The sequence below is a fragment of the Ruditapes philippinarum genome, unplaced genomic scaffold, assembly GCF_026571515.1.
Source record: "Ruditapes philippinarum isolate M1 unplaced genomic scaffold, ASM2657151v2 ctg894_1_1_1_1, whole genome shotgun sequence".
Taxonomy (NCBI): Eukaryota; Metazoa; Mollusca; class Bivalvia; order Venerida; family Veneridae; genus Ruditapes; species Ruditapes philippinarum.
The window spans coordinates 277,302-303,625 of NW_026863751.1; the positions used below are offsets into that span (position 1 = coordinate 277,302).

A 26,324-nucleotide genomic window follows, 5' to 3' on the forward strand; every position below is an offset into this window, starting at 1 on the left:
GTATATATGTGGAAAATTATCAGTCATTTAGATTAGTTATCTTATTATTTTTGCAAGCTTTCTATCATACATTTGAATAATATATTTTATTTATAACTAAAAAATTGTATGCTTATAAGAATTTTTAACTTAACATATAAATGCTATAGTTATCAAACAATAGGACCAGCTTATTGGCTATATTATGATATGAGGAGTAAAAGAGTTCTAAAGTTGTTTTATTAATTAATTTTGATGGCAAGCAGATTAACAATGACAGTTGTTAAATTTAAATGTTGAGTGAACTTGGAGGGTGGGGGGAGGAGTGTTAACTTTCATTGAACATTTAAAGTAATGATATCTGTTTGTTTTAACAGTGAAACAAGGTTAGCTTTTAAAAAAGCTAGTAGCGACTCGCTTCGTAATTTCTTTCCAGGGGCGTGTTTAAATGTAAAAATGACAGTTCTGTTAGCTGAAAAGACTTCAGCGAACATCAAAATAAAAGTGACATATAAAGTTAAGGAAGCCAGTTCTCTCAGTTTAACAAAGAGGAATATGAGTATATATGAAGATGTAAACAGATAGAATGAAGTCCCTATGTCTATGCACATTTACTATATGGCCTGTTGACCTTGACCAGAAAAAAAAATAGATAAGTAGAATTCATAAAAATGTCTCTTTATACGAAGTTAAGTTGTAATATGTTATTTAGTATTGAAATAAGTGACAGATACTAGTCCTAAAGTAAACACAAGTTGTCTATCAATTCAGCCAGAAAAGCCGGGATCCTATTAAAAAAATAGGATCCCGGAAATTGACCAGTTCAAGAATATAGTTTTCAGAAAAGCCGGGATCATATTAAAAAATTATGAGATCCAAGGAATTGGACAGTTCAAGAATATTGTTTTCAGAAAAGCTGGGATCGTATATAGGGATCCCGGGATTTGACCAATTCAAGAATATAGTCTTTGATTTTTCCAATTAATTAGGCATATAATTATAAGTATTGTGATTTTGTTAATAAATAGCTCAAAATATATCTATATCCTAAGTTAAATCAATTTAACTTTCACTACATACAATAAAAAAAACTTACCGTTTAATGGCCTTTTATTACGACAATAATCAACACAAATATAGTTTATTAGTTTTTTCCCTTATTATCGTATACGATCCCGGATCCCGGGCGTCCCGGATCCCGGCCAGTAAATACATACACTAAATACCGGAAAGGATAAAATGACCGGAAAAAAGGAAAAAGAAAAAAAATGCACATAACCAGATGTCGTTTATGTTAATTAACCAAACGAAAACTTACTACAGAGTAAACAGGACTGGTGAAATCGCTAAATCAAAAGTCAGTGTAAATATGATTTACTGAAAAGAATCCATGAAAACAAACATTTTAATCATCAATATATCTTTGCGCTCAAAACAATACTTGCTGCTTTTTAAAAATGGCGTGAAAATTGAAGGTTTTTTGACGCTATATAAGATCAAATTTGATTGGCTAAATAATTTTGGATCCTAGTAAATAAATAATATTTATTTTTTGCCCTGATAGATAAATTTTGTAGAAAGCTGGAAGCTAAGCTTCGATTAAATTTTTGGATTGATTCGGAGTTTTAGGTTGTTTCTCAGTAAAATCCTATCGTAATACCGGCTCGCCGTGGCGAGCCGGCAATAACTAATTACATTGAATCCATATTTTAAGTGTTAAAAAATGTCCCAAGTTCGGTGCATAGAAAAACCGGAAAGCACCGGATAGCACCGAAATACCGGAAAGCACTCAAATTTCTCATAAAAACATATGAAAACGTTAATTAATTGGTTTGAAAGTGTTACCAATCGATTTATTAGATCAAAATCTTTCAGACAAGTCATTTTTATAAATATATATTGATAATTATTACGAGTATTTAGGAAAATAGATATATCGAGTGCTTTCCGGTCCTGTTACATTACCGGATAGCAATATTGTTTATCAAAGTAATACATGAAAACTTTATTTTATTGGTTTGAAAGTGTTACCAATCGATTTATTATATCAAAATCTTTCAGACAACACGTTTTTGTAATTATATTATGATTATTTTTACGATTATTTAGGAAAATAAGATATATCGAGTGCTTTCCGGTCCTGCTAAGATACATGTACTTTACCGAATAGCAATATAGTTTATCAAAGTAATACATGAAAACTTTATTTTATTGGTTTGAAAGTGTTACCAATCGATTTATTAGATCATATATCTTTCAGACAACATGTTTTTATAAATATATAATGATAATTATTACGAGTATTTAGGAAAATAGATATATCGAGTGCTTTCCGGTCCTGCTAAGATACATGTACATTACCGAATAGCAATATTGTTTATCCAATTAATACATGAAAACTTTATTTTATTGGTTTGAAAGTGTTACCAATCTATTTAGTAGTTGAAGATCTGTATATCATGACGTTTTTATAAATATTTTATGTTTCATTACGCGATTTTCAAAGTTGTTACATAGTTGTATTGATTGCTTTCCGGTAATGCTAAAGTACATCTACTTTACCGAATAGCACTCGAATATTTATATAAATCACACTTATCCTTCATATTAATTTTGTGAAAGTGTTATAAATTGATTAATTAAGTTGAACTTATTTCATTTATAAATATTATGATTAGTTACACGATTTTTCAATCTTGCTCATACCATGTATCAATGTATCATATTTCTAATATTTTATAGGTTGTGTGAATTAAGGACAGAAAGAGGATGTGTAAAAAGTACCAATAAGTTATTCAAAGCATTGAACCATATTTTTTATTATTATATTTTTATATTATGTAAAATAAAGAAATACTTATAAATTTTCTTTCAGTTATGTCTTTATTTTTACCATACTATGTGTACCGAAAAGCAATGTGGTCATCAGTGGAGGACAGTAGTTGTTGTATTGTTTATCACACGTGCTAATCCATGCTGATTAAAGACCTTGTATATTGTAGCACAAAAAGGTGATGATTTAATCAATTTGTACACAATTATGATAATTGAGAGTACCGACCTGCACATCAAAGTTGCATTAATTAGACACTGTCCTTTACATGCACATTAAATTAGATAATCATATATGAATATAGAAATTTATAATCAACATTATTTTCTAAATGTAATCCGAAGAAGAAGAAGAAGACATATTATATCTGTTGATGTATTCTATACTTGAACCCATTCTATTACTAACTTACGTAATTTATGCGCAGAACCTGAAAATTAAATGGCTGTTCTGAGACCGCCTTTTCCATACCATTTTATATTGTATGGGATGTGAAAGCCTGTTCGATCCTCGCAAAAGAATCTAAGGCGTTTGACATATAGCTGTCGCCAAATAGTACAACTTTTGTAGCCATTTTTGTCATAAGACACTTAAAATTTATGTTGGAAAAAATATGTTGAACATAAATATAAGTATCAATATCAATGTATATTATATAAAATATAGTCTAGCCCATACTCGAACTGAAATGGATTTACCATAATATAATATGCATTGATATTAATATTAAATAAAAAAAATCTAGGGGTCTGCCTATGTATATATATTTTGTAGTTTTATATGTATATAATAATGAGATAGTTATTTGTTGATTTTGTTTTGAACACATCACTGTTTGTAAATATAATAAAATTTTAAGTTTAAATGACATTTCAATATCATATATAATACCTCAAATAATCAATCAGTTAAATACATCCAGCTATTGTGTATTATTAACACCTCTTTAAATGTGATAATTTAATCAGCGTGTGTCCGTTCAATTTTATCAGCGTGTGCCCGTGTAATAAACGAGGCGTGAAGTGTGCCTTGATTGATTTCAATATCATACTTATTTTTCAATTATGTATGTATATATGTTTGCTAAGTTCTGTTTTATATCTGTTTATTTTGTTCTTAGTAATTAGTTTCGTTTATTTTTATTTATTATTTATTGTCAAAAATAAAAAAAACATCACTGAAACAATTATTGTTCTTCTCTTCCTGCTATTTTGAATCCTTTTGTCTTCCATATAGCCTACAACAAATAAATATATTAATATATTAGACAAGGTACATACATTTTAAATATTTATATACCATCGGTATGTTTGAGGTAAGAGGACCAGTGCTTTTCGGTGATGTATTACTATTATTTTCTTCACAGGACCGGAAAGCAATAATGGAATGTGCAGGACCGGAAAGCACTCGATATATCTATTTTAATATCTATTTTAAACTTTTTTATTCGTAATAATAATTATAAAAAAATAATGTCTGGGAGATTTTTTCCTAATAAATCTATTGGTAACGTTTTCAATTCAATACAATGAAGGTTGTACGTTTTTGTTTTTTATGGAAATTCGAGTGCTATTCGGTAATGTACATATACTTAACAAAACCGGAAAGCATTCTCAATTTATTTAACATTCACAAATCTTTTAAATAATCATAGAATTTAGAATAAAACATGAAATAATACTGTATCATACCTAATAAATCGATTGGTAACATTTACAATACAATTAAACAAAGATCTTATGTGATTGTTTGAGAAATTAAATTGCTATTCGGTAAAGTATATGTAACTTCACAGGACCGGAAAGCACTCGATATATCTATATTTTCCTAAATAATCGTTATAATAATCATATTATAATTATAAAAACATGTCTGGAAGATTTTGATATAATAAATCGATTGGTAACACTTTCGAATCAATAAAATAAAGTTTTCATGTAATTCTTTGATAAACTATATTGCTATTCGGTAAAGTACATGTACCTTAGCAGGACCGGAAAGCACTCGATATATCTTATTTTCCTAATCAAACGTAATAATAATCATATTATAATTATAAAAACATGTTGTCTGAAAAATTTTGATATAATATATCGATTGGTAACATTTTCAAACCAATAAAATAAAGTATCCATGTATAACTTTTATAAACAATATTGCTATCCGGTAATGTACATGTATCTTAGCAGGACCGGAAAGCACACGATATATCTATTTTCCTAAATTCTCGTAATAATTATCATTATATATTTATAAAAACATGTTGTCTGAAAGATTTTAATCTAATAAATCGATTGGTAACACTTTCAAACCGATTAATTAACGTTTTCATATGTTTTTATGAGAAATTTGAGTGCTTTCCGGTTTTTCGGTGCTATCCGGTGCTTTCCGGTTTTTCTATGCACCCTCCCAAGTTGATTGTTTAGTGAGATTTATTATATACATTGTACATATTAGCTTGTTGTTGAAAATACATTTATATGCATACAAAAATTGTAATGTTTGTCTAGTGTAATAAATATGTAATTATAAGCAAATTGCTATGAAATTGTTAAAATTGTAATTTTGAACTTGTTAATAAACTTACATGTATAAAATTTTATTTTTTTTTTGTATTTCCTGATAATTTATTTTTATGAAAATATATTGGATAAATTATGAGAATACTTTGTATAAAATAATAAATAAATGAATACAGATATTGAGTTGTTGTTTGTTTGTAGTTGCTTCATATCTCGGGTATACAGTATTTTTTGTTTCACCTGCTACTGAGTCGCAGCGACATACAGGGATCACTTTTTCGTCATCTGTCTGTCTGTCCATCAGTCATGTACGGACTCAACTCCACAGAAGCTACTGATACTTTTATCCAAACTTTACAGGAATGATCAGTACGAAGTCTAGTTGTGTGTATCAGCAGCATTTTGCAGTTCAATTGTTTTTGCCGGTGTTACAGCCTTTTAATGATTTTTATTTTTAAAGTTTGTTGGTAAACCCTTGGTGGTTAAGTTTTATTTAATGGTCATTAACTTCAATACATACAAAGGTGAAACATTGAAACTTTATATGTGGATGCACCTTGATGAGTTCTACCTGCCACAATATTTTAAGATCAAAAGGTAAACACCACTGTGACCTGTAATAGGTAATAAGGTTGTCGGGATGACATTAACAACTGAATATGAACGTCTGATTTCAATGATTGTATTTTCAATTCTAATTTCAAATGTACAAAACATAACAAAAGTGACATCAATGTCACAGTAAAATGCTATGTACCATAATAGCGCCAAAGTCTTTTGTGTTTCCAATTTATAAATCTTATACCTCTTGAAGGATTTTCTTCTAACTTGGCCCAAAAAAACACATCATCAAGGCAATGTGTTGATCACATTACACAGCTATGCCGCCGCAAGGTCAAGGTCACCCTTTTCATGCCTGCTTTGTAAATCTTACACCCCTCAAAGGACTTTCTTCGAACTTGGCTCTAATGTTCAACTCAACAAGGCAGTTTGCAGAACACATGCTGTCATTGTGCAGGTTTAAAATCAAGGTAACCCTTGAAGGTCAAATATCAGACAATTTTGTGTCCACTCTTGAAGCATTTTCCTCTTAACTTGGCTCAAATGTTCACCTCAATGAGACAATGTGATAAACCCATGCTGCCTCTGTGCAGGCTCAAATTCAAGGCCACCCTTAAAGGTAAAAAAAAAATGAACATTTTGGGTTTGCACTATAAATTCTAGTGACATTCTTACTTTTCAAGTTAATTGTTTCACACGTAATTCAAATGTAATAATAAATTGCAAACCAAAATACCCTATGTCATAGAGATTAGGTGGGGGTATTTGTCACTACTGTGGTCAGCTCTGGTTTATAACAGTTTCAAATTAATCACAGCAGAATTTATGTTTAATGTTGCTTTGTTTGGTTTTATGTTGCACCTACACTGTAAAAGGCATATGGCCACATTTCCAGCTTTATTGGTGGAGGAGGATTTCAAGTGCCCTCACTATGCATTATTTCATGCACAGACACCTGAAAAGAACCAACATCGTTTTGTAAGCTAACTGGAAAGCTTCCCCATGTGTATGAATCCAAAGTGATGGCAATGGCAACAGCAACGACAACATGACTGTAGCAATAGCTTTTTTATACCCCCAAAAACGAAGTTTGGGGGGGTATATAGGAGTCACCCGGTGGTCGGGCGGTCGGTCGGTCCAGCCGTCCGTTGCATTTTCCTTGTTCGGACCATAACTTGAAGACTAATGGTTGGAAATCAAAACTTCATACAATGATTTAGCACATTAAGAGAAAGTGAAGTGTATAAGAACCATAACTTCATCTTGTCTAATTACAGAGTTATTGCCCTTTGTTACTTTCCCTTGTCCGAAGCATAACTGGAAAACTACTGGTTGGAATTCAAAACAACTTCATACAATGGTCAAGCACAAAAAAGGGAAGTGCAGTGCACAAGAACCATAACTCTATCTAAAGTAATTACAGAGTTATTGCCCTTTGTTGCTTTTCCATTGCTTTTTTTTCTGTCCGGACCATAACTTGAAGACTAATAGTTGGAATTCAATATAACTACATACAATGGTCAAGCACATTGAGAGGAAGTGCAGTGCATAAGAACCATCACTCTATCATGACTAATTACAGAGTTATTGCCCTTTGTTACTTTTCCTTGTCCGGGGCATAACTTGAAAAGTACTGGTTGGAATTCAAAACAACTTCATACAATTGTCAAACACAATAAGGGAAAGTGCAGTGCACAAGAACCATAACTCTATCTAAAGTAATTACAGAGTTATTGCCCTTTGTTACTTTTCCATTGCTTTTTTTGTCCGGACCATAACTTGAAGACTAATGGTTGGAATTCATAATATAACTACATACAATGGTCAAGCACATTGAGAGGAAGTGCAGTGCATAAGAACCATAACTCTATCTTGACTAATTACAGAGTTATTGCCCTTTGTTACTTTTCCTTGTCCAGAGCATAACTTGAAAACTACTGGTTGGAATTCAAAACAACTTCATACAATTGTCCTACTTTTCCATTGCTTTTTTTGTCCGGACCATAACTTGAAGACTAATGGTTGGAATTCATAATATAACTTCATACAATGGTCCAGCACATTGAGAGGAAGTGCAGTGCACAAGAACCATAACTCCATCTTGACTTATTACAGAGTTATTGCCCTTTGTTACTTTTCCTTGTCCAGAGCTTAACTTGAAAACTACAGTTTGGAATTCAATACAACTTCATACAGTTGTCAAGGACATTAAAAGGAAGTGCAGTGCACAAGAGCCATAACTCCATTTTGACAAAATACAGAGTTACTGCCCTTTGATACTTTTCCTTGTCAGGAGCATAACTTAAAACGTACTGGTTGGAATTCAAAACAACTTCATACAATGGTCAAGCACAATAAAAGGAAGTGCAGTGCACAAACACTATAACTCTATCTTCAGTATTTATAGAGTTATTGCCCTTTGTTCCTTTTCTTTGTCTTTCTGGACTTATTACAGAGTAATTCAATTAAACTTCATCAATGGCCAACCACATTGAAAGGAAATGCAACATACAAGAACCACAACTATCTTTAATTGCCCATAACCATAACTCTATATTTCAATTCTTTTACAAGGTATTCTGTTACTAGTAACATCCTCATTTCCGAAGCAGTCTTGTGGGGGTATTAATCACATTTAGTGATAGGTCTAGTTTTTCTTCGAAGAAGTTAAGCTTAAAACAATACTCTTGAAACAGTTTCTACTCAATCACTTGAAAAGTCAGTGACAGTCTGCCAAACTACTTACCATTATTGCTACTAAAATTGTTTGCAGTGAAATACCAAAACAATTAATCTTTGAATAATTTATTTAAAAATCAGTAAAATATATTCATTAATTATAAAACAATTGAACACATCTAGCCGTATAGAAGTTAATCACAGATTCACAAAAAAACCACAACAGTCTGAAAGTGATGAGCCAAGTCATGACAAAACCAACATAATGGGTTTGCGACCAGCATGGATCCAGACCAGCCTGCGCAGTCTGATCAGGATCCATGCTGTTCGCTATCAGTTTCTCTACTTGTAATAGAGTTGACAAGCGAACAGCATGGATCCTGATCAGACTGCGCGGATGCGCAGGCTGGTCTGGATCCATGCTGGTCCCAAACCCATTATGTTGGTTTTGTCGTGACGGGGCTCATATTGTTATACATGTAGAAAGTGTATCAAGGAATGAAAACAACATACATTGCATATACATTTCAATACATTAGTGGTTATATTTTTTGTTACTATAAATAAAAAAACAACAATTTATGTTGTATCAGCAGTCCTTTTTCCCCTATCAGAACCTAACACAGTGCTTTCAAAACATAACTTTATTTTATTACAGTAGTTAAAGCTGCATGCCTCCAGATGAGCCAATATATTTAAAGAAAATCAAACTTGAGAAAAAAGTACTGAAATTTTTAAGAAAGTAAAAAATTCTAAAAATCACAATTTTCGTGTTACATGCTACTTATGACTGAGTTTGCAGTATTGTTTATACTACTTTACTAACACATTAAAGGACTATCTCTCGTTTGGTAATTTACATGGGTCGTAAGTGCTTTTTGCAATTTGAAAATTATTTTCTTTGTTCACAATATTTTACTTTTTAATACATTTTTCAAAATTTTCATGAACATAAGCATGAATTTGCAGGCTTGCTGCTTTAATGTCAAACATTAGTTGTATAAAATAAATAATATAAAATCAGTAATACATGTACTTGTAGCTGGAATTCTATATTTACCAATATCAAATCTTAGAATTAACTTTTGACTTTAACAATGTACGACTAGACAGAAATGTTAACTAATGAGTAATTTTTAGTACAAAATGTTTAAAAGCGCCTAAGTTTTGGTCAAGTAACAAATTTTATAAACAGATCAACTTGATACATTCAAATATTAGACCAAAAAACATAATATATATATAAAAATTAACTGCTTTGGTAAATGTATATCACAAATTTTAAATAATACAGCAGTACACAGTCATGGTTTAGTGAATTAATTTAAATCATAAATAACAAACTAATACATTTTTGTTATCATATTATATCCTTTTTCTTCATATTGCCTCTTTCATGCAATATGGAATTATTCAACAGTATATGAGTTTAAATTGTGGCCAAATTGGCTTTTTTTGGCTCGTCAAACATGAAGGAATATATATCAAAATAATCTAGTATGTCTAAAACTATGTTAATTAATGCATGTGTATTTGATATACAAATTTCTGTTGCATCTAATCACATCGCAAGCAATCTGTGTAAAAAATTTAACGTAAATATACTATGTCACAAAAAAAACAACATTTTGGCCAAGATTAAAACTTAAAAGTTATAACAATTCAACTTATTTTAACCATTTCTATCTTACAAATATATGTACCAATTTGTTTACACAAATCTCCTAACAAAAAATTACCAAGGACATAGTTGAAAAGAAAAGTCTCTGCGACTAATGCAAAAATTATATTGATTAATCAAGTTCAATGTTACAGTGAATTAATGCAAAAAATAAAGATTACAATTAAATCACTGAAGAAAACTACTTGATAATTCTTTCCATAACCTTGTGAAGCAACAGACACATCATAAATTTGGACAAACTTCAAAATAAAATCACAACCTGAGATTACCACAATATTTTGTTATTGTAACTTTCCTCCTCCTATAAACTGTAACAAACTAGAACTGCCACTATCATGGCGTGAATACCCCCGCATACCACTTTGTCAGAATCAACAGTGGCCATTTAGAGCTCAAGGACAACCTCCCTGCCAAATCTGAGGTTACTAAGCCAGTGCATTGCTAAGTTATGTATTCTACATGCTTCAAATGTGAAAATGTCAAAATCAATATATTGCGGACAGGACATTCTTTAACAATTGAGAAGAAAAGCTTTTTTTGTCAAGGTCCCTGTGACCTTGACCTTTGACCCAGTGACCTCAAAATCAATAGGGGTCACCTTATAGTCATGACCAACATCCATGCCAAATATGAAGACTGTGGGTCAAAGGAATCTTAAGTTAATGGGTGGACAAACTTTTTGAAGTCAAAGTCCCTATGACCTTGACCTTTGACCCAGTGACCTCAAAATCAAAAGGGGTCATCTACTAATCATGATCAACATCCATGCCAAATATGAAGACTGTGGGTCAAAGAATTCTAAAGTTATTGGGCAGACAAACTTTTTGAAGTCAAAGTCCCTGTGACCTTTGACCTGGTGACCTCAAAATCAATAGGGGTCATCTACTATTCATGACTAACCTCCATTCCAAATATGAAGACTGTGGGTCAAAGGAATCTTAAGTTATTGGGCGGACAAGCTTTTTGAAGTCAAGGCCCCTGTGACCTTGACCTTTGACCTGGTGACCTCAAAATCTATAGGGGTCATCTACTATTCATGACTAACCTCCATTCCAAATATGAATACTGTGGGTCAAAGGAATCTTAAGTTATTGGACGGACAAGCTTTTTGGAGTCAAGGCCCCTGTGACTTTGACCTTTGACCTGGTGACCTCAAAATCAATAGGGGTCATCTACTAATCATGACTAACCTCCATGCCAAATATGAAGACTATGGGTCAAAGGAATCTTAAGTTATAGGGTGGACAAGCTTTTTGAAGTCAAGGCCCCTGTGACCTTGACCTTTGACATGGTGACCTCATAGTCAATAGGGGTCATCTACTGATCATGACTAACCTCCATGCCAAATATGAAGACTGTGGGTCAAAGGAATCTTCAGTTATTGGGCGGACAAGCTTTTTGAAGTCAAGGCCCCTGTGACCTTGACCTTTGACCTGGTGACCTCAAAATCTATAGGGGTCATCTACTAATCATGACTAACCTCAATGCCAAATATGACGACTGTAGGTCAAAGGAATCTTAAGTTATAGGGTGGACAAGCTTTTTGAAGTCAAGGCCCCTGTGACCTTGACCTTTGACCTAGTGACCTCAAAATCTATAGGGGTCATCTACTAATCATGACTAACCTCCATGCCAAATATGAAGACTAAGGGTCAAAGGAATCTTAAGTTATTGGGCGGACAAGAAAAAACCGACGGACAGCCGGACGGACGGACGGACAAGCTGATTCCAGTATACCCCCCTTACAACTTTGTTGTGCGGGGGTATAATAAACTAATTTATCACACACCTGTGCCTATTTGCCCCTCCGTAAAAATGGTATTGCACGGCAGTGCATATATTTTGACGTCATTAGCGTTATACAAACATAGTGTAAAGACGTGCTAAAATTATTGTTAGCATTATACTATAGGCGCGTCACTTGAAACGGTCATTATTTTTGGTATGTGATAAAAAGAATATTATATTCATATAATGAATAATATGAACTCATTGAATAAAATCATATTATTCTCGCCAGAGGCTCGCATAATATAACTTTATTCAAATCATTCAATAAATTCAGTATTGAACTTACACTCATTCAATATCCTCTATGTAGAGCACTGTTTACAACAGTGACTACCACTACCATGTTATATAATGATGGAATGTATGGAAGATTGCACAAGATCATCACATGATTGATAAGATATCAGTTGTTCCAGACACTACCAAACATGGGCATATATTGTTGTTCATTTTCTTCTGTTATACCAGCTAACACGTCACCTGTTTGTGATGCAACAGCCTAAAAAAAGCAAAAATAGAATTCAATAAGACAAACTGATAGGTTTTTCAAATCAGAAGCTAACATAAAAAGGTCCCATATTAATTAAAGGCCCATTATACCCCAAGAAATGCTTTCATTTTTATTTCTCAAAAAACATAATGTGCCTTTAACATTATTTTGGTTGTGTCAAATTCAAGCAACACTATAGAAGGTCATATGACAACTTCCAAGATTTAACAGGAGGGCATGTAGAATCACAGATCTTCTGTAAATAACAAGAGGAACAAGACTGTTTTATATTATTTTAACCTTTGAATTTGAACTTCTGTTCATATAAACCTATGAGATATGGAATAACCCTTATCTAAAAATGGATTCATTTTTAAGTCCTAATCACCAAAAAATTTAATAATTGCTATGATTTTTTTTTTGGTTAATTTAAGGTTGCCAAGATTAAAAAATATGCAAATCAATCAAATAGTGACATCATAGATGAAGGGTGTCGTTTATTTATTTAACTTTTATGGGTTTTATGTCACCGACAATGTGAAGGTGATATGGTGACATTCCAGCTTTACTGGAGGAAGAATACCTCACAGGCATATTGATGAAAGAAGTTCCTGAGTGGAACCACCAACCATCTGAAACCTAGCTTAATAGCTTCCTCAAATGAAAGAATTTTTAGTGAAGTGGTGGCTTAAGTGGTTAAGGTATCTGCCTCTCAACACAAGGATCATAGGTTCGAGCCATAACCAGGTCACAACTATGTTTCTTCATATGACACCAGTGCTGGTTGGCATCAGGAAGCGGACACAAAAGTGATTAATATAAGTTGCAAGAACTTGTTTTGCAATTGAGTTTAAATAAATATTTTTAAACGAAAGAATTTAAAGTCCATAGCAAGATTCAAACTTGCACCTCTCAACAGCAGAAGAGACTCAAACTCAGTGACCTTAACTGCTCAGCCATGGAGGTCATGGGTTTTAATTTTTACCTTAAACTTCAGCTGTTTGATGCAAAGTTAATTTATAGATCATATTCAAATCTGAAATATCTCAGTAAAATGTTTTTCCCCAATGACAATTTCAATACTTTCAATATAAATCAATGCATCTAATTTTTTTCCAAATTTTAAGGATTCTGCTCACTTATCTCAATAAGGAGAGCATCTGATTAGTAATAAATGGGTTGCATACATGTGAACTTTTATTCATGATCAAGTGGGAGATTTTTCTTCAAAAAGAAGGAGATTTTAGAATTTGCAATAAATAAAGAACGAAGTTCTGACATCAAAAATAGGGAGATTTCTTTAATTTGTGAAAACACCCCTTATTTTAAGAAAAATCTTTGCAAATATGGCTGCAGAAAGTGGTAGTCTCCCGCTAAAAGTGGGAGAGTTCACATGTATGGGGTTGCTGGTTCTAAACTCGGGCAAGGTGTACTTTCTCTTTGACAATTGATCTCGCCAACTGAGTCTAATTGTCATTTGCATCTCACCTTTGATGCAGAAATCATATAGTCGGTCACTTGCAGAGAGAAATTCGTTATGACTGTTAATTTAGTTATCAAAGGTGTTATTTATCCAAGAGAACTGATTAGGTATATCCAACCCCAATATATGACCATGTAGTAAAATCAGCATTAAAAAATAAAAAAACAAACAAATCATAAGGGTAAGGGAACTGCAGAATCCTTATAAATAACATATCAGTACCTATATGTAGCAGCATAAACATAAATTGCATTTACAACATACCATCCTTGAGTCAGAGTAATTCATTTGTTGTGGTTTCATCACATAAGCTGAACCTGGCCTAGAGAAGTGAGCATATTCTGATTTTGGTATGGTAGGATCTGGAGTTGTTACCTGTTCAAGAAAGGTAAAACTATGAAAGTTTATTTAATAAATGAGCTGCGCCATGATAAAACCAACACAATGCGTTTGCGACCAGCATGGATCCAGACCAGCCTGCGCAGTCTGATCAGGATCCATGCTGTTCGCTTACAAACCCTATAACAAGTAGAGAAACTTATAGCCAACAGCATGGATCCTGATCAGACTGCGTGGATGCCCAGACTGGTCTGGATCCATGCTGGTCGCAAACACATTATGTTGGTTTTGTCGTGAAGCGGCTCAAATGTTTATTTAATGCAATATATTAGAGGAAGAAACATGTAGCCTACAATGAAATGAGGACTTCTCTGCTTAATTGATTGAAGAGAAACTTTGATGCTCCACTGAGGATAATTCAAACACTAACAGGCATCTTAGTAAAACCACTGACCTCCAAGGTAATAATTCAGTTTCCTCAAGTCAAGTAATTCAATATCTTTAGTAAATAAAATAAGATTCAAACATACAATAACAAGAAATTCTACACAAGCAACATTCATCTCCTTTCCTTCCATCATCCATTATCATAATTTTATGGAAGTTAAGAAAAGATACATTTTTGCTTACTGCATTTTAGACTGAACTGACATTTTTGTCAGATGAACCAAGGAACCCACCTTTTTGACAATATCCATGTCAATAAGCTGTGATTTAATAGTTCTTCTACAACCTTTAGCAGCAAAGAATGGCCATATTGCATCCATAGCTGAGGCAAAGTCTGTAGCTGTCCTGTAATCAGGTACATGTATATACTTTTATCAATACAATAGTTAATGATATCATGTAATCAATATTAAATAAAATTAACTTTTTTTTAGATTTCTACTTGAGATTGCCAAAACAATGTTAACAAAAATAATTTTTACAAAATAAGAAAGAAGTCTGTTCAAATATGGGTTGTTTCACAATACAAAATAGAATATACATGCATAACAAATGTTGAAATATTTATAGCTTTCTTAAAATATAACTAAAGATCTACACTGGATAGAAAATAAACAGCTATTTAATACAGACTACATCTGAAGATCTAAAAGGTTTTTAGAACAGTTTTACCCAAAATTCAGTTTTCATAATATATAATAAACTAAATTATATGATATATTTAACTACACAATTGATACTGGGATCCTACATATTACCGGACAAAATATGATGTTTTTTCGTTGTAACTTTTATTTAAAATAATGGAAAAGAATGAAATTTTACCCAAATAATTGTGGGTTCTTAATATAAGTAAAAATTCCTTTATCAAACATAAAATTAAACTTTTGACCGTAGAAATGTGTCTTTAAAGTAGGGCATTAAAAGAGGAAACAAATCGTGCAGACAACTCAATTTACCGGACATTGTGTTTCAAAATATTTTGAAGTGTTAAATTGAAATTAAGCAAGGAAACTACGAATATTGAATGGCAATGTTAAGATACTGGAAAAAACAGTATGTCACTAAAATAGACACGGCAGCCATGCTTGTTAAGAAGAGGCCAATATAGGGGTTTAATTGAAATAAACACTATTAACTCAATTAACATATTGATTCTTCATGATCCTTAATAAAAGTATGACACATTTTGATATTCAAATGGAATTCTGTTCTTTCTCATACAGTTTCCTTTTGATCATCATGTAGCATGTTGCAAAAGCCATAAAGTCTATTTTTTTGTACATTTCATGTAGAGTTTCCTCCCATGTGCGTAACCCGTTTCCTTATATGTTTTTTAATTTGCATTTCTTTGTAAAAGACAACAACAAGATATTGTTTGAACGAAATTTAAAATTATTTTTTATCCTTAAAATATGTTACGATTGTCTCCTGAGTTAACTTTGAGAAGAATTAAAAGTAAAATCTATCTAAAATAAGTTAAATAACCCATTAAGGGCCTCAATATTCGGGAATGCGCAGAACAGATTATTCCCCCGCATGACCAGGTCATGGAATAACTAGTAAACTAAAGGGTATGTTAGTAAATAAAGAACTGAATCAACAATATTTGCCTGAGAGTGGTTTTGTTGTTATTTACTTTGCAGTAGAAAGTGTGTGTACGATTCAGACCGGATGATTTTTGAATTGAAGCAAAAAATAAAGCCTTATTTGACAGGAATAGATTTTGTCCGGTAAACTGATTGTCCGGTAAACATGTAGGATCCCAGTAAACAAAAATTGTATAAAACAAATAAAACTTAGTTTCAGTAAAGCATCTTTGATCTTGTTGGATCAGTTGAAAATGGACTTGTTTCATTTAAATGAAAATTATCAATGTTACATATCTTAGGTAACATGTTTTTCATTTATGTGATAAGATATTTTAAAAATTTACTTTCACTTCTGGCTTTGTAATAAAATTACATGGTGTAAAAGTAATCATACAGTTTGTACCTTCTACCTTGCAACTTTTGCAAATGGTGCATTTGTACATAAAGCTCACTGCAAATGACTAAGGGAAGTAAACATACATTGTTTAGTATCAGTTACAGTTACCTTCCTTGATTGTCCTTTAAAGTGAGATCTGGATCATGTTCCATCAATTTCATTATCACCTTCCCATGACCTTGAAATGCTGCTGAGTGAATTGGAGTCCAAAGTGTTCCCTTGTTTGCTAAATTGATATCTGCACTAAAAGATATTTATATACAATATTCATTAACCCTCATTAATGACACCAGTACAAGTTAATTTCACAAAAGAACAAATAAGCTATGAGCTATAATTAATTTTACTCAATTAGAATTTCTTTTGATCTGCAAAGGTGTTGTAAGTTAATAGTATAAAACAAAAATAAAGATTGTCATAAACATAAAATTGAAATTGAAATTATTGTACATATTAAATGTATGTCTTCATGGTTGTTTCTTTAGCTATAAAATGTAATGACAGTTACCCATGATTTAGAAGAAGTTCAACAATATCAGCATAGCCCCAAAATGCTGCAATGCCCAGTGGAGTCATTCCATCTTTCGATCTTTCATTTACATCTCGTCCTTGGCTGATCAAATTCTCAATTGCCTGTTAATGAAACAAAGATTATATTTAGTCTTAATATTCATAAATTGCATTTTATTTCAAGAAAAACAGAGATGTCCAAGGACTAGTGCTCTCCTCTTTGCTAAAATCAAATGAAAAACTAAACCTCATAGAAAAATTCGAATTATTCCACAAAGGTGTGGGTCAGAATGCAGAAGGATTTTGGAATGACTATAGAGTGCCAAATGAGAACATGTTGGAATCTCAACAGTGACTAGTTACATTTCCAAATTTCAGCTTTCATATGCCACACTGAGACCAAAGAAACAGTCATTCAACCTGATATATTAGCCCTGCAAAAAATGTATGATATCTTATTGAAGATTACTGACAGAGTTACACAGGGTTTTACACAGATTAAGTAACATAAAACACACTTTGATCAGTAGAGGTGTGTGTCATTTAGACCAAATGGAGAAAGTTGAAATCATTAAGTACCTCTGTAAGAAAGGGATGTCCCCCTAGGAAATCCATGAAGACTTCATGAATACACTTGGGAATGAGTCCCCTTCCTATCGCACTGTGAAAAAAATGGGCTGCTGACTTTAAGAGGGGCAGAAAGAGCTTTGGAGATGATCAGCGGCCTGGGCGGCCAAAAGAGGCCACCAACGATGACAATGCCGAAACTGTGCACAATGCGGTCATGTGTGACGAAGGTGAGACCTGTGGAGCATTGCTAGGGAAGTGGGTATAAGGTTTGGTTCAGTTCAGGCAATTCTGACTGATGTCTATGGCATGTTAATGGGTCCCCAGACAGTTGACTGATGACCAGAAACGGACCAGGCTTGACATTTCAAGATATCTTTTGTCTCGCTACGAAGATGAACCTGATTTTATCTACCGGATCATAACTCAGGATGAAACATAGGTCCATCACTTTGATCCAGAATCAAAAAAACAAAGCATGCAGTGGAAGCTACCTGGCTCACACCCTCTGTAGAAATTCAACAGGGTGACATCAGCAGGGAAGATGATGGCTTCAATTTTCTGGGATAGTCAAGGGAAAATCATGAATGACTTGAGCAAGGTTGTACCATAAACGGTATGTACTGTGCAGATGAATTGAGACGTCTGCATCAAGAAATCACACGTAAAAGGGGGGGGGCAAACTGACTCAAGGCGTTCTGCTCCTGTACGACAATGTGCCAGCTCACACATTCCAAGTTGTGATGGCTGCTACAACTGACTTCGGCTTTGTAATTCTTTCCCATCCACCATATTCTCCTGACATGGCCCCCTCTGACTTCTACCTGTTTCTGACACTGAAAATCAGGCTTCGTGGTAGACGTTTTTGAAGCAATGAAGGTGTCATGGTGGCAGTCAATGTGACATGAGCTTTAGCAACTCTTGTGCTACTACGTCATCACCAAATACAGGCCAGAATCTAATACACGGCCATCTCCACAGTGACATGTCAATACCATGTACCACTATGAACAGTGATGCCAAATCTCACACACTGACTCGAGTCAGTCTGCACAAAAAAAAATAGAGTAAAATTGTCATTTGATGATTAAAACTTGGGATAAAGAGGATGATTTGGTTGCTTTCCGAATTTAGCTTGATACAGCCTACATAAAATATTTAGCATACAATTGAGGTCGAAAATAATCTGGTCCGACACATTGGCAAGCAAACAACAGGTGCGATGAACCGAATTTTGTTAGACAGACTTTTGCCTCACATATTCTTTGTTACTCAGAAATAAATTGAGCAGTACTTTTGAATATTTACAAAGAAAAAACAAAAGTTTAACTAAGGGTGACTTAATTTACCCTCAAATCTCCGTTGGCTGCGGCGATAGCAACCGACATGGACGCTGCCATTTTTGTTGTTGTTGTTTTCACATGATAAATGCCGTTTCATACCGTGACGTGCTACCCGTTATATATCCGTAAAGCAGATTATACAGACTTTAAAATATTGGTTATTTAAAAACCTGTGTTTTTAATATAAACTGGGGAGTCTGGTGTAGTAAAGCTCACTTGGCTTCTAAAGCAGACACAATGAGTTTGAGTAAGGCACCCGGGCCACCTCGCTTATTGACGCGTCTTAATTACAAGGCCTTCAATTGATACTTCGAAAATTATGGTCATTTATCTATATGACTAACTAGCTTGGATTCCAACGCCTGATGAATCCCAGGCTTATGTCTAACATGCATTTTGAGAAAACCAGGGAATTTTAATGCATACTTATAATCTGCAAAATTGACTGTTCTTTGTTATTTACCCTGAGGACCTGTTATCAGCAGGAGAGTGGTATAATGAAATCAGTCCCTCTCAGAAAATACCAATACACAGCATGACTTGAGATTTTCCTCTTCAATAAAAGTATTCCCTTTATACATTAAATTTTTAATATTGAAATCATGAATAAAGTTATCAAATTTATTTATTTTATGGATAATATTTAAATTATTTATATCTTTAAAACATAGGGAGCCTATGCAAGCATTACACAGTTGAATACTAAATTATCACAGTATATTGATTGTTTTAAAATCAATGTATTAATATATATATTCTCTTTCAATATTGAACATGAGGAATTGAAAAGTTATACATTATAAAAATAATATTTTAGCTTAAATATAAACCTTTCCTTGATTACTGATTTGTTTGAGCTTATGAAAAAAAAAGTTTATGTTGTTACAAATTAAATTAATTGGGCCAGAATTATCACATTGATTTTCCGATTTGTACACTAGAAAAAATGAAATACATGGCCATTAAAAAAGGCTTTAAAAACACAAGTTTATTTAATTATCCATTACAGAGCATATTTAAATTTAACCTTATTTATTCTATAAATTTGATTTTAAGGGGTACTATTTTACACTTACAGTTAAATACTGGTTAAATAAAAAATAATAATTTTAAGCTTTAACATGATATCACTTAAAATGTTAAAACTGCTGATTTTAAAATTTACTTATTTATTTTCATGAATAGGCCATATATTCCCAAAGTTTTTTTTCTTACAGCAGCTAAACAATGGATGCCCCCTGTCACTTGATATGCAATTATCCAATAAACCATTTAGGTGTCACCTTCCCTGACCAGCCTGGTCATATGGTCTAGTGCACTAGAAATGCACACGGTGTGCACTTCTAGTTCAGCTCTGGAACATACGATAGTACATCCCAGTTCAGCTCTAGTGCACTAGAAGTGCACAAGGGTGGGAAGTTTAGTGTGAACTCAACTGTAGACTATCTATTTCCTAAATAAAATCAACTTAAGCAACATTCCAGATAAATACTTTCTCTAACACATAATTTTTCTTCTTTCTGCTAGTTCGTTCGTTTGCTTCTCTGTGCGTTTGTTTGCTTCTTTGTGTGTGTGTTTTTTTCTGGGACACAAGATGATAAAAGTCATTTTAATGTCCGGGTTTTTTGTTGTTGTTGTTTTCTCTCTCTCGTGTCTACTTTCGTTTTTTTCTTTCATACATAACTGACAGGCATCGGTTATGGATATGAAACGTCTTACTAATGAGAGACATAATGAGTTATTTAATGGCAAAATCTCTTTTATTTGAAAAATAATATGTGAGCGGTTGTCGAAATCAGGAATATTATATGCATGCATTGTGCATGTAACATGTATATAATTCTACTGAAATATAGACTTTCCAAAAAGACTATTTATAACAAAACGATACTGTACTTGTAATAACATTTTGCAAGTCCTACACTCGATTTGATCCCTCTCAGTTTCTGATTATGAAGAGTGCCCGGGAAAATGGCAAGTGTAACATTGTACATGTATATAGAAATGATATAGTTCGAGTGTTTTTTTATATACATAATTATATATTGTTGTTGTTGTTTTTCTTCAAATAAACCCGTTGATGCTTATCATGATAAAAAGGGAATCCTTAAAGAACGCATAAAATGGCAAACTTTAAAATGTTGCAGAATCAGTTAGATTGAGCATGGTCGTGGGCTTTAAGGGCTGTATGGATGGTAGTGGTAAATGCAATGTGCTGCTTTACGTCTACATGTACAAACAATACCAACTAACAATTTCTCATCTTTATTATGCATATAATTTTGAATCAGTTAAAATGATTATTTTTATCTTTATTATTATTATTACGTAAAACTTTTCGCGTCGCCACGTAATTAATGGCTTTTACACCACGTATTACTCTCGTGTGTTCACGTAACAGATATCGCGTGTACACGTAACAGATATCGCGTGCACACGTATATATCTATCACGTGGCCACGCAATAGCCACCACGTAATAGCTATCGCGCACGAATGTAGATTGAAGATTTCCTATATCCTCTCTATGCCACCTAAATAAATAAGTCTTAATTGAGTTCAAACCCTGCCAGGGGCAAGTCGTTGTTTCATTGAGCAAGAAACTTTACACACATTGCTCAGTACTGGTTGGTTCCAGGAACGGATTCGAAAGTGTGTCTATAAGCTTATAGCTTATACAATCGAACTAAAATAAATTCTGTATAAACCAAATAAGTCTTAGCAATAATTAGGTATCTCTGATAATGTCATTAAGTACGGAACACGCATGATCTAATACTTTAGAGATTCCAATGTTTTTCTGTTAAGATGTTTTGTTATAAAGGCATTTTACTACATTATTAATAAGCAATCTCATTTTACTCATCATTGCATGACAAAAGCCTTAGTACGTCCGTATTAAACTTTAATAAATAGTCCTGTATGTGACAATACAGTCTATTAGCCCTATTGAGTGTTAAAAGCGATATTCTAACACGACCCGCATTTTTCCCTATTGAACATAGAAGAACAGAAAGTGTGTGTTATTATGCAACAGATGCACAGTTTGACGTTCTATATTTAGACATGTGACGTAATCATTATACACGTGACGTAACCACTAAAAATCCGACGCGCTGAAAATAAGTTCGGAAACAAATCAGGCGCAATTTTGCTTAACTATCAAGTACCGCAACATTTATTTGTTAATGTCGTGTTAGAATCGAAATAATATATCCAAATCAGTGATTTTATCGCTTGATAACATCACTGTTTGTCGTTCGGACGCGCATCATTATATCACTCGGGCTACGCCCTCGTGATATAATTCCTCGCATCCGAACTCCAAACTGTGATGTTATTGAGCGATAAAATCACTGTTTGGGATATATTATTTCTTAAGTCACAGGGGCAGGTAATCCAGACTACATCTGAAGCTTACTGCAAACCGAATTTCGGCTGAAATATACATGCACGTAGTAAATAGTTCCGTATGGTCGGTAACAAGTTAAGAAAATCCGTACCTTCATTCATTACAGGAGGGTTATCATACATTTTGAAATGTATCATGATGTCGAAAATTACAGTAAATTTGTGCTGTGTACAGAAAAAATATCAATGGCCGATTGAAAAAACTTGACAGGTCATTGAGGTCAGCCATGTTGATTGACTTTCTTTATTAATAACAACACCAAATTTTTAAAAAAAATTGAACAGTAATTTTTCTTTTCCTGGGTTTAAAGAGGAAAGCTTTATGAAAACTAAAAGCCACCCTGTGATAAATTTTTAAAATTTTGTTTGTAACAGGGAAACCCGTTTCGTACCGTGAGATTCTTTTAAAACCGAGTTCGCCCCACCAAAAATTTAAACATTTTTTAAAATTCTTTTGGGAAACTGAAAAAATTTATTTTTTTAGTTTTTTGCTTTTTGTTTTTGAAATTTTTTTAATAAAAAAAAATTTATCGAATTTAACTGTTTAAATTTAATTAAAAATTTTTAATTTTTAAATTTTTGTATATTATAATTTTAAAAAATTAAATTTAATTTAAATTTAAACTAGAAATTTTAGATTGATTTTTATAGAAAAAGTATAACAGAAAATTTTGTTTTTTTTACTCAATTAGATTTCGTTTCTACAAGCAGTTTGTCATAAAATTGTTTATTTTTATTGTTCTTTTAATCTGAAAAAAATAAAAGAAATTTAGAAAATGCAAAAGAAAAAGTAAAAGGGTTTTAATTTTTAAAGGGGTTTGCGGGGGATTTATTTAGGGGAGCTGTAGGGGCGGGAAAATTTTTAAAACCCCGGCCCCTGTTTGGGTTTTAGAAAAAAAAATTGATTTCGAATTTTAAACCTATTTTTAAAACTTTTTTTTCATACGGGTCACCCATCCAATATTATCTCAGTGTCCCCCCGACAAAATTTAAATTTATTTACACTAAAAATTTCTATAAATATATTGACCATGGTTTTTGTAGCATGGCTTTTATATAATTGGAAAGTTTGGTTGTCCCAAAAAAATTATTTTTTATTTTTACAATGGGCTTATCAAAGAGGAAAAATCATGAATCCCTTTAAGAACACCCCCAAAATGACACAATTGAAAAATGTTGCAGGCTCGGTTTAGTTTGAAGGGAGTTAATAGTACTGGAAAAAATGCAAGTTAAATTGTCCTCGCCCCCTAGCACATACTGGCCTTAAAAGGCCAATATTGGCCATAGAAATATCCCCCAGAAAATGATTTTAATTGTTTTTTTCAAAAGCCTTTGTTAATTTTTGGTGGCCGTGGTATTAACTTCTAAAAAATATAAATGGGCAAATTATCTTGGAACCAACTTTGACTAAATGCTTTTTTAGCAATCAGTATAGTTAAGTGATTTATGTATTTTTATGGAAGTCAAAAAACTACTTTGTTTACATGCAAAACAGTAAGGCCTTACATGTTGTGCAAGTCTGTCCTAGAGGAGGTGGTCTGATTATTCTGATTAAGGACTTTGGGTTCTCACACTGACATACTGGATTAAATTTACTTTGCCAAATTCAGTTTTTATAGGCTAATTATTGAAATCTAAATCCAAAAGTTTTTGAAAAAACAAAGAAAAAAATTAAATACACAGAAGTCTTGATGAACGTATCCTGTTTGTTCAAGTTCCCCCATTCTTTTTTTTTGTTCATTAAGGGAACGCACATTGTAATTCTTTGGGAATCATACGGCCACTTTTCATGGAATGGCACTAACATGTCACATTGGGAGGTTCCATGATTACATGCCCATAAAAATAACACCTGCTTTTTTAATGTTTCTTATTTCAAAATTTTTACCATTTACATGTTTAAATGTTGAATACTGCTTAACCTGGTGCTATTGGGTGTGAACAGGCATCATGCCACTTTCCAGTTCTATTCCATGAAACTTGGCTCAATCAAAACTGAGTCTCCCACTTTTTTCAATATTGCTATTTGGCCCTTTTTTTTAAAATTTTACTGTTTCTTTTTTAAATTTTTAAAAATTACCTAGTTAAGTTTTAAAATTTGAACAAAAAAAAACCCACTAAGGACAAACCATTTTGCAAACAGCGGTTTTTTTATTTTTTTTGCTCAAGCTTTTCACTCATTTAAATTTTTTGCCTGTATTTAAAAAAAAGATTCTCCAAAAATTTTTTAAAGGGAAATTCCTACCAAAATTGCCCCCCCAAAAAAGTGCGGGGTTTCCCCCCTTTTTCTGCTCTTGCTAGGGGCATAAAAAAAAACGGACGTTTATTTACTAGACTAGGATCATAAAAAATTTTTTTCCCTGTTTGGATTGGGGGTTTTTTTCTAATAATATAAAAAAAAGGGTTGTTTATAAGAAAAAATTTTATAATTTAAATTGATAACTTTGGGTTTTTGACTTTTAATTTCACAAAATAATCTTTTATTTTAAAAACCCATGAATGATTTTTATCAAATGGTAAATAGGGTCAACATTTTATTTTGTTTTGATTTTTTTCAATAGTTTGTTTGCTTTTGGCCTTTTTTGGGGGGTTGGGAAATTATTACATGTACATGATGTAGCTGTTTGACTATTAAGCCAAATGAAATTTTAAATAATTTAAAGGGGGAACCCTTTATTTTTTTGAAATAAAATCATAAAAATTTTTTAAATAAAAAAATGCTTTTTATTTCAGGTGGGGGATATAAAAAAATTTGTTGTTTTTGGGGTTTTTTAAATTTGACATGGCAAAAACATACTATGATTGTATTTTCAGGGGAAATTCTTTTTTAAATTTTTGTTTAAAATAAAAACCACTTTTAAATTTTATTAAAGCTCGGGAAAAATTTTTTTGGAAAAAACAATTTAAATTTAGTAGTCAAAATTTTTAAAAACAACTTTACCCTCATGGAAGTTATTTCCCGTACAAAAGCAGTTTATCCAGCTTTTTTTGCAATAAAATGATGTTGTTTTTCCTTGTGTTCCAGGAATGATATGCACTTACTGTTAAGTCAATTTTTAGAAAATACATTGGAAAATTTTGTATATTTGTGCATTCTTATTCTATTTCTTCCCGATTACATGTATTGAATCAAAAGTTGGAACACATGTTTCATTTTAGGACATTTTTTTACACTGTTCAAGTAATCATTCTCGGGGTTTAGCGGAGAGGCATGATTCTGAAATTTTGCAAATAGGTTTTTTTGCTGAGATCTACATTAATTTAATATCACTATTAATTATCTTGAAAATTATTTCCAATCCGGTCATGGTCAAAAGCCTCAGTGGAGGTCCCTTAAGTATTTCATATAAGACTTTTGCCCTTTTGAATGACTGACCATTTAAGGTCAAATACTGAATTTTAAATTATTGTCATATCATTTTAAAATTTTTTTGTTTTGTTTTTCGCAAATATTTATAAGAAGAATTTCCCTTTAAAAAATTTACCCCTTTTGAAAGTACATTAAAATTTTAACAAACCTTTTGAATTCGCCCTCAGAGGCCATTTTAAAGCTAAAGGGATTAAGATTTTGGGGTCTGAAGTTTACAAATTTTTACCTTTTGGTTTTCAGGGGAGAAACGTTTTCTTTTTTTTATTTATTTATTTTAAAAAAAGTTTTATTTTCGTCAAGTTTTGGTTTTAAAAATATGTAAAAAGT

The 26,324-nt window shown here is 32.4% G+C and overlaps 1 protein-coding gene across 1 annotated transcript; it reads right to left on the reverse strand.

Moving 5' to 3' along the window:
- Positions 1-12,248: 12,248 nt before the first annotated feature.
- LOC132723233 (protein phosphatase 1 regulatory subunit 12A-like) lies at positions 12,249-19,285 on the reverse strand. Its single transcript, XM_060707913.1, has 6 exons — positions 19,224-19,285; positions 17,306-17,430; positions 16,906-17,040; positions 15,042-15,153; positions 14,287-14,397; positions 12,249-12,548 (listed from the first exon to the last, which is right to left on the reverse strand). Exons 1-6 carry the CDS (start codon positions 19,272-19,274, stop codon positions 12,453-12,455), a joined length of 630 nt encoding a protein of 209 aa, XP_060563896.1. The 5' UTR covers positions 19,275-19,285; the 3' UTR covers positions 12,249-12,452.
- Positions 19,286-26,324: the final 7,039 nt, after the last annotated feature.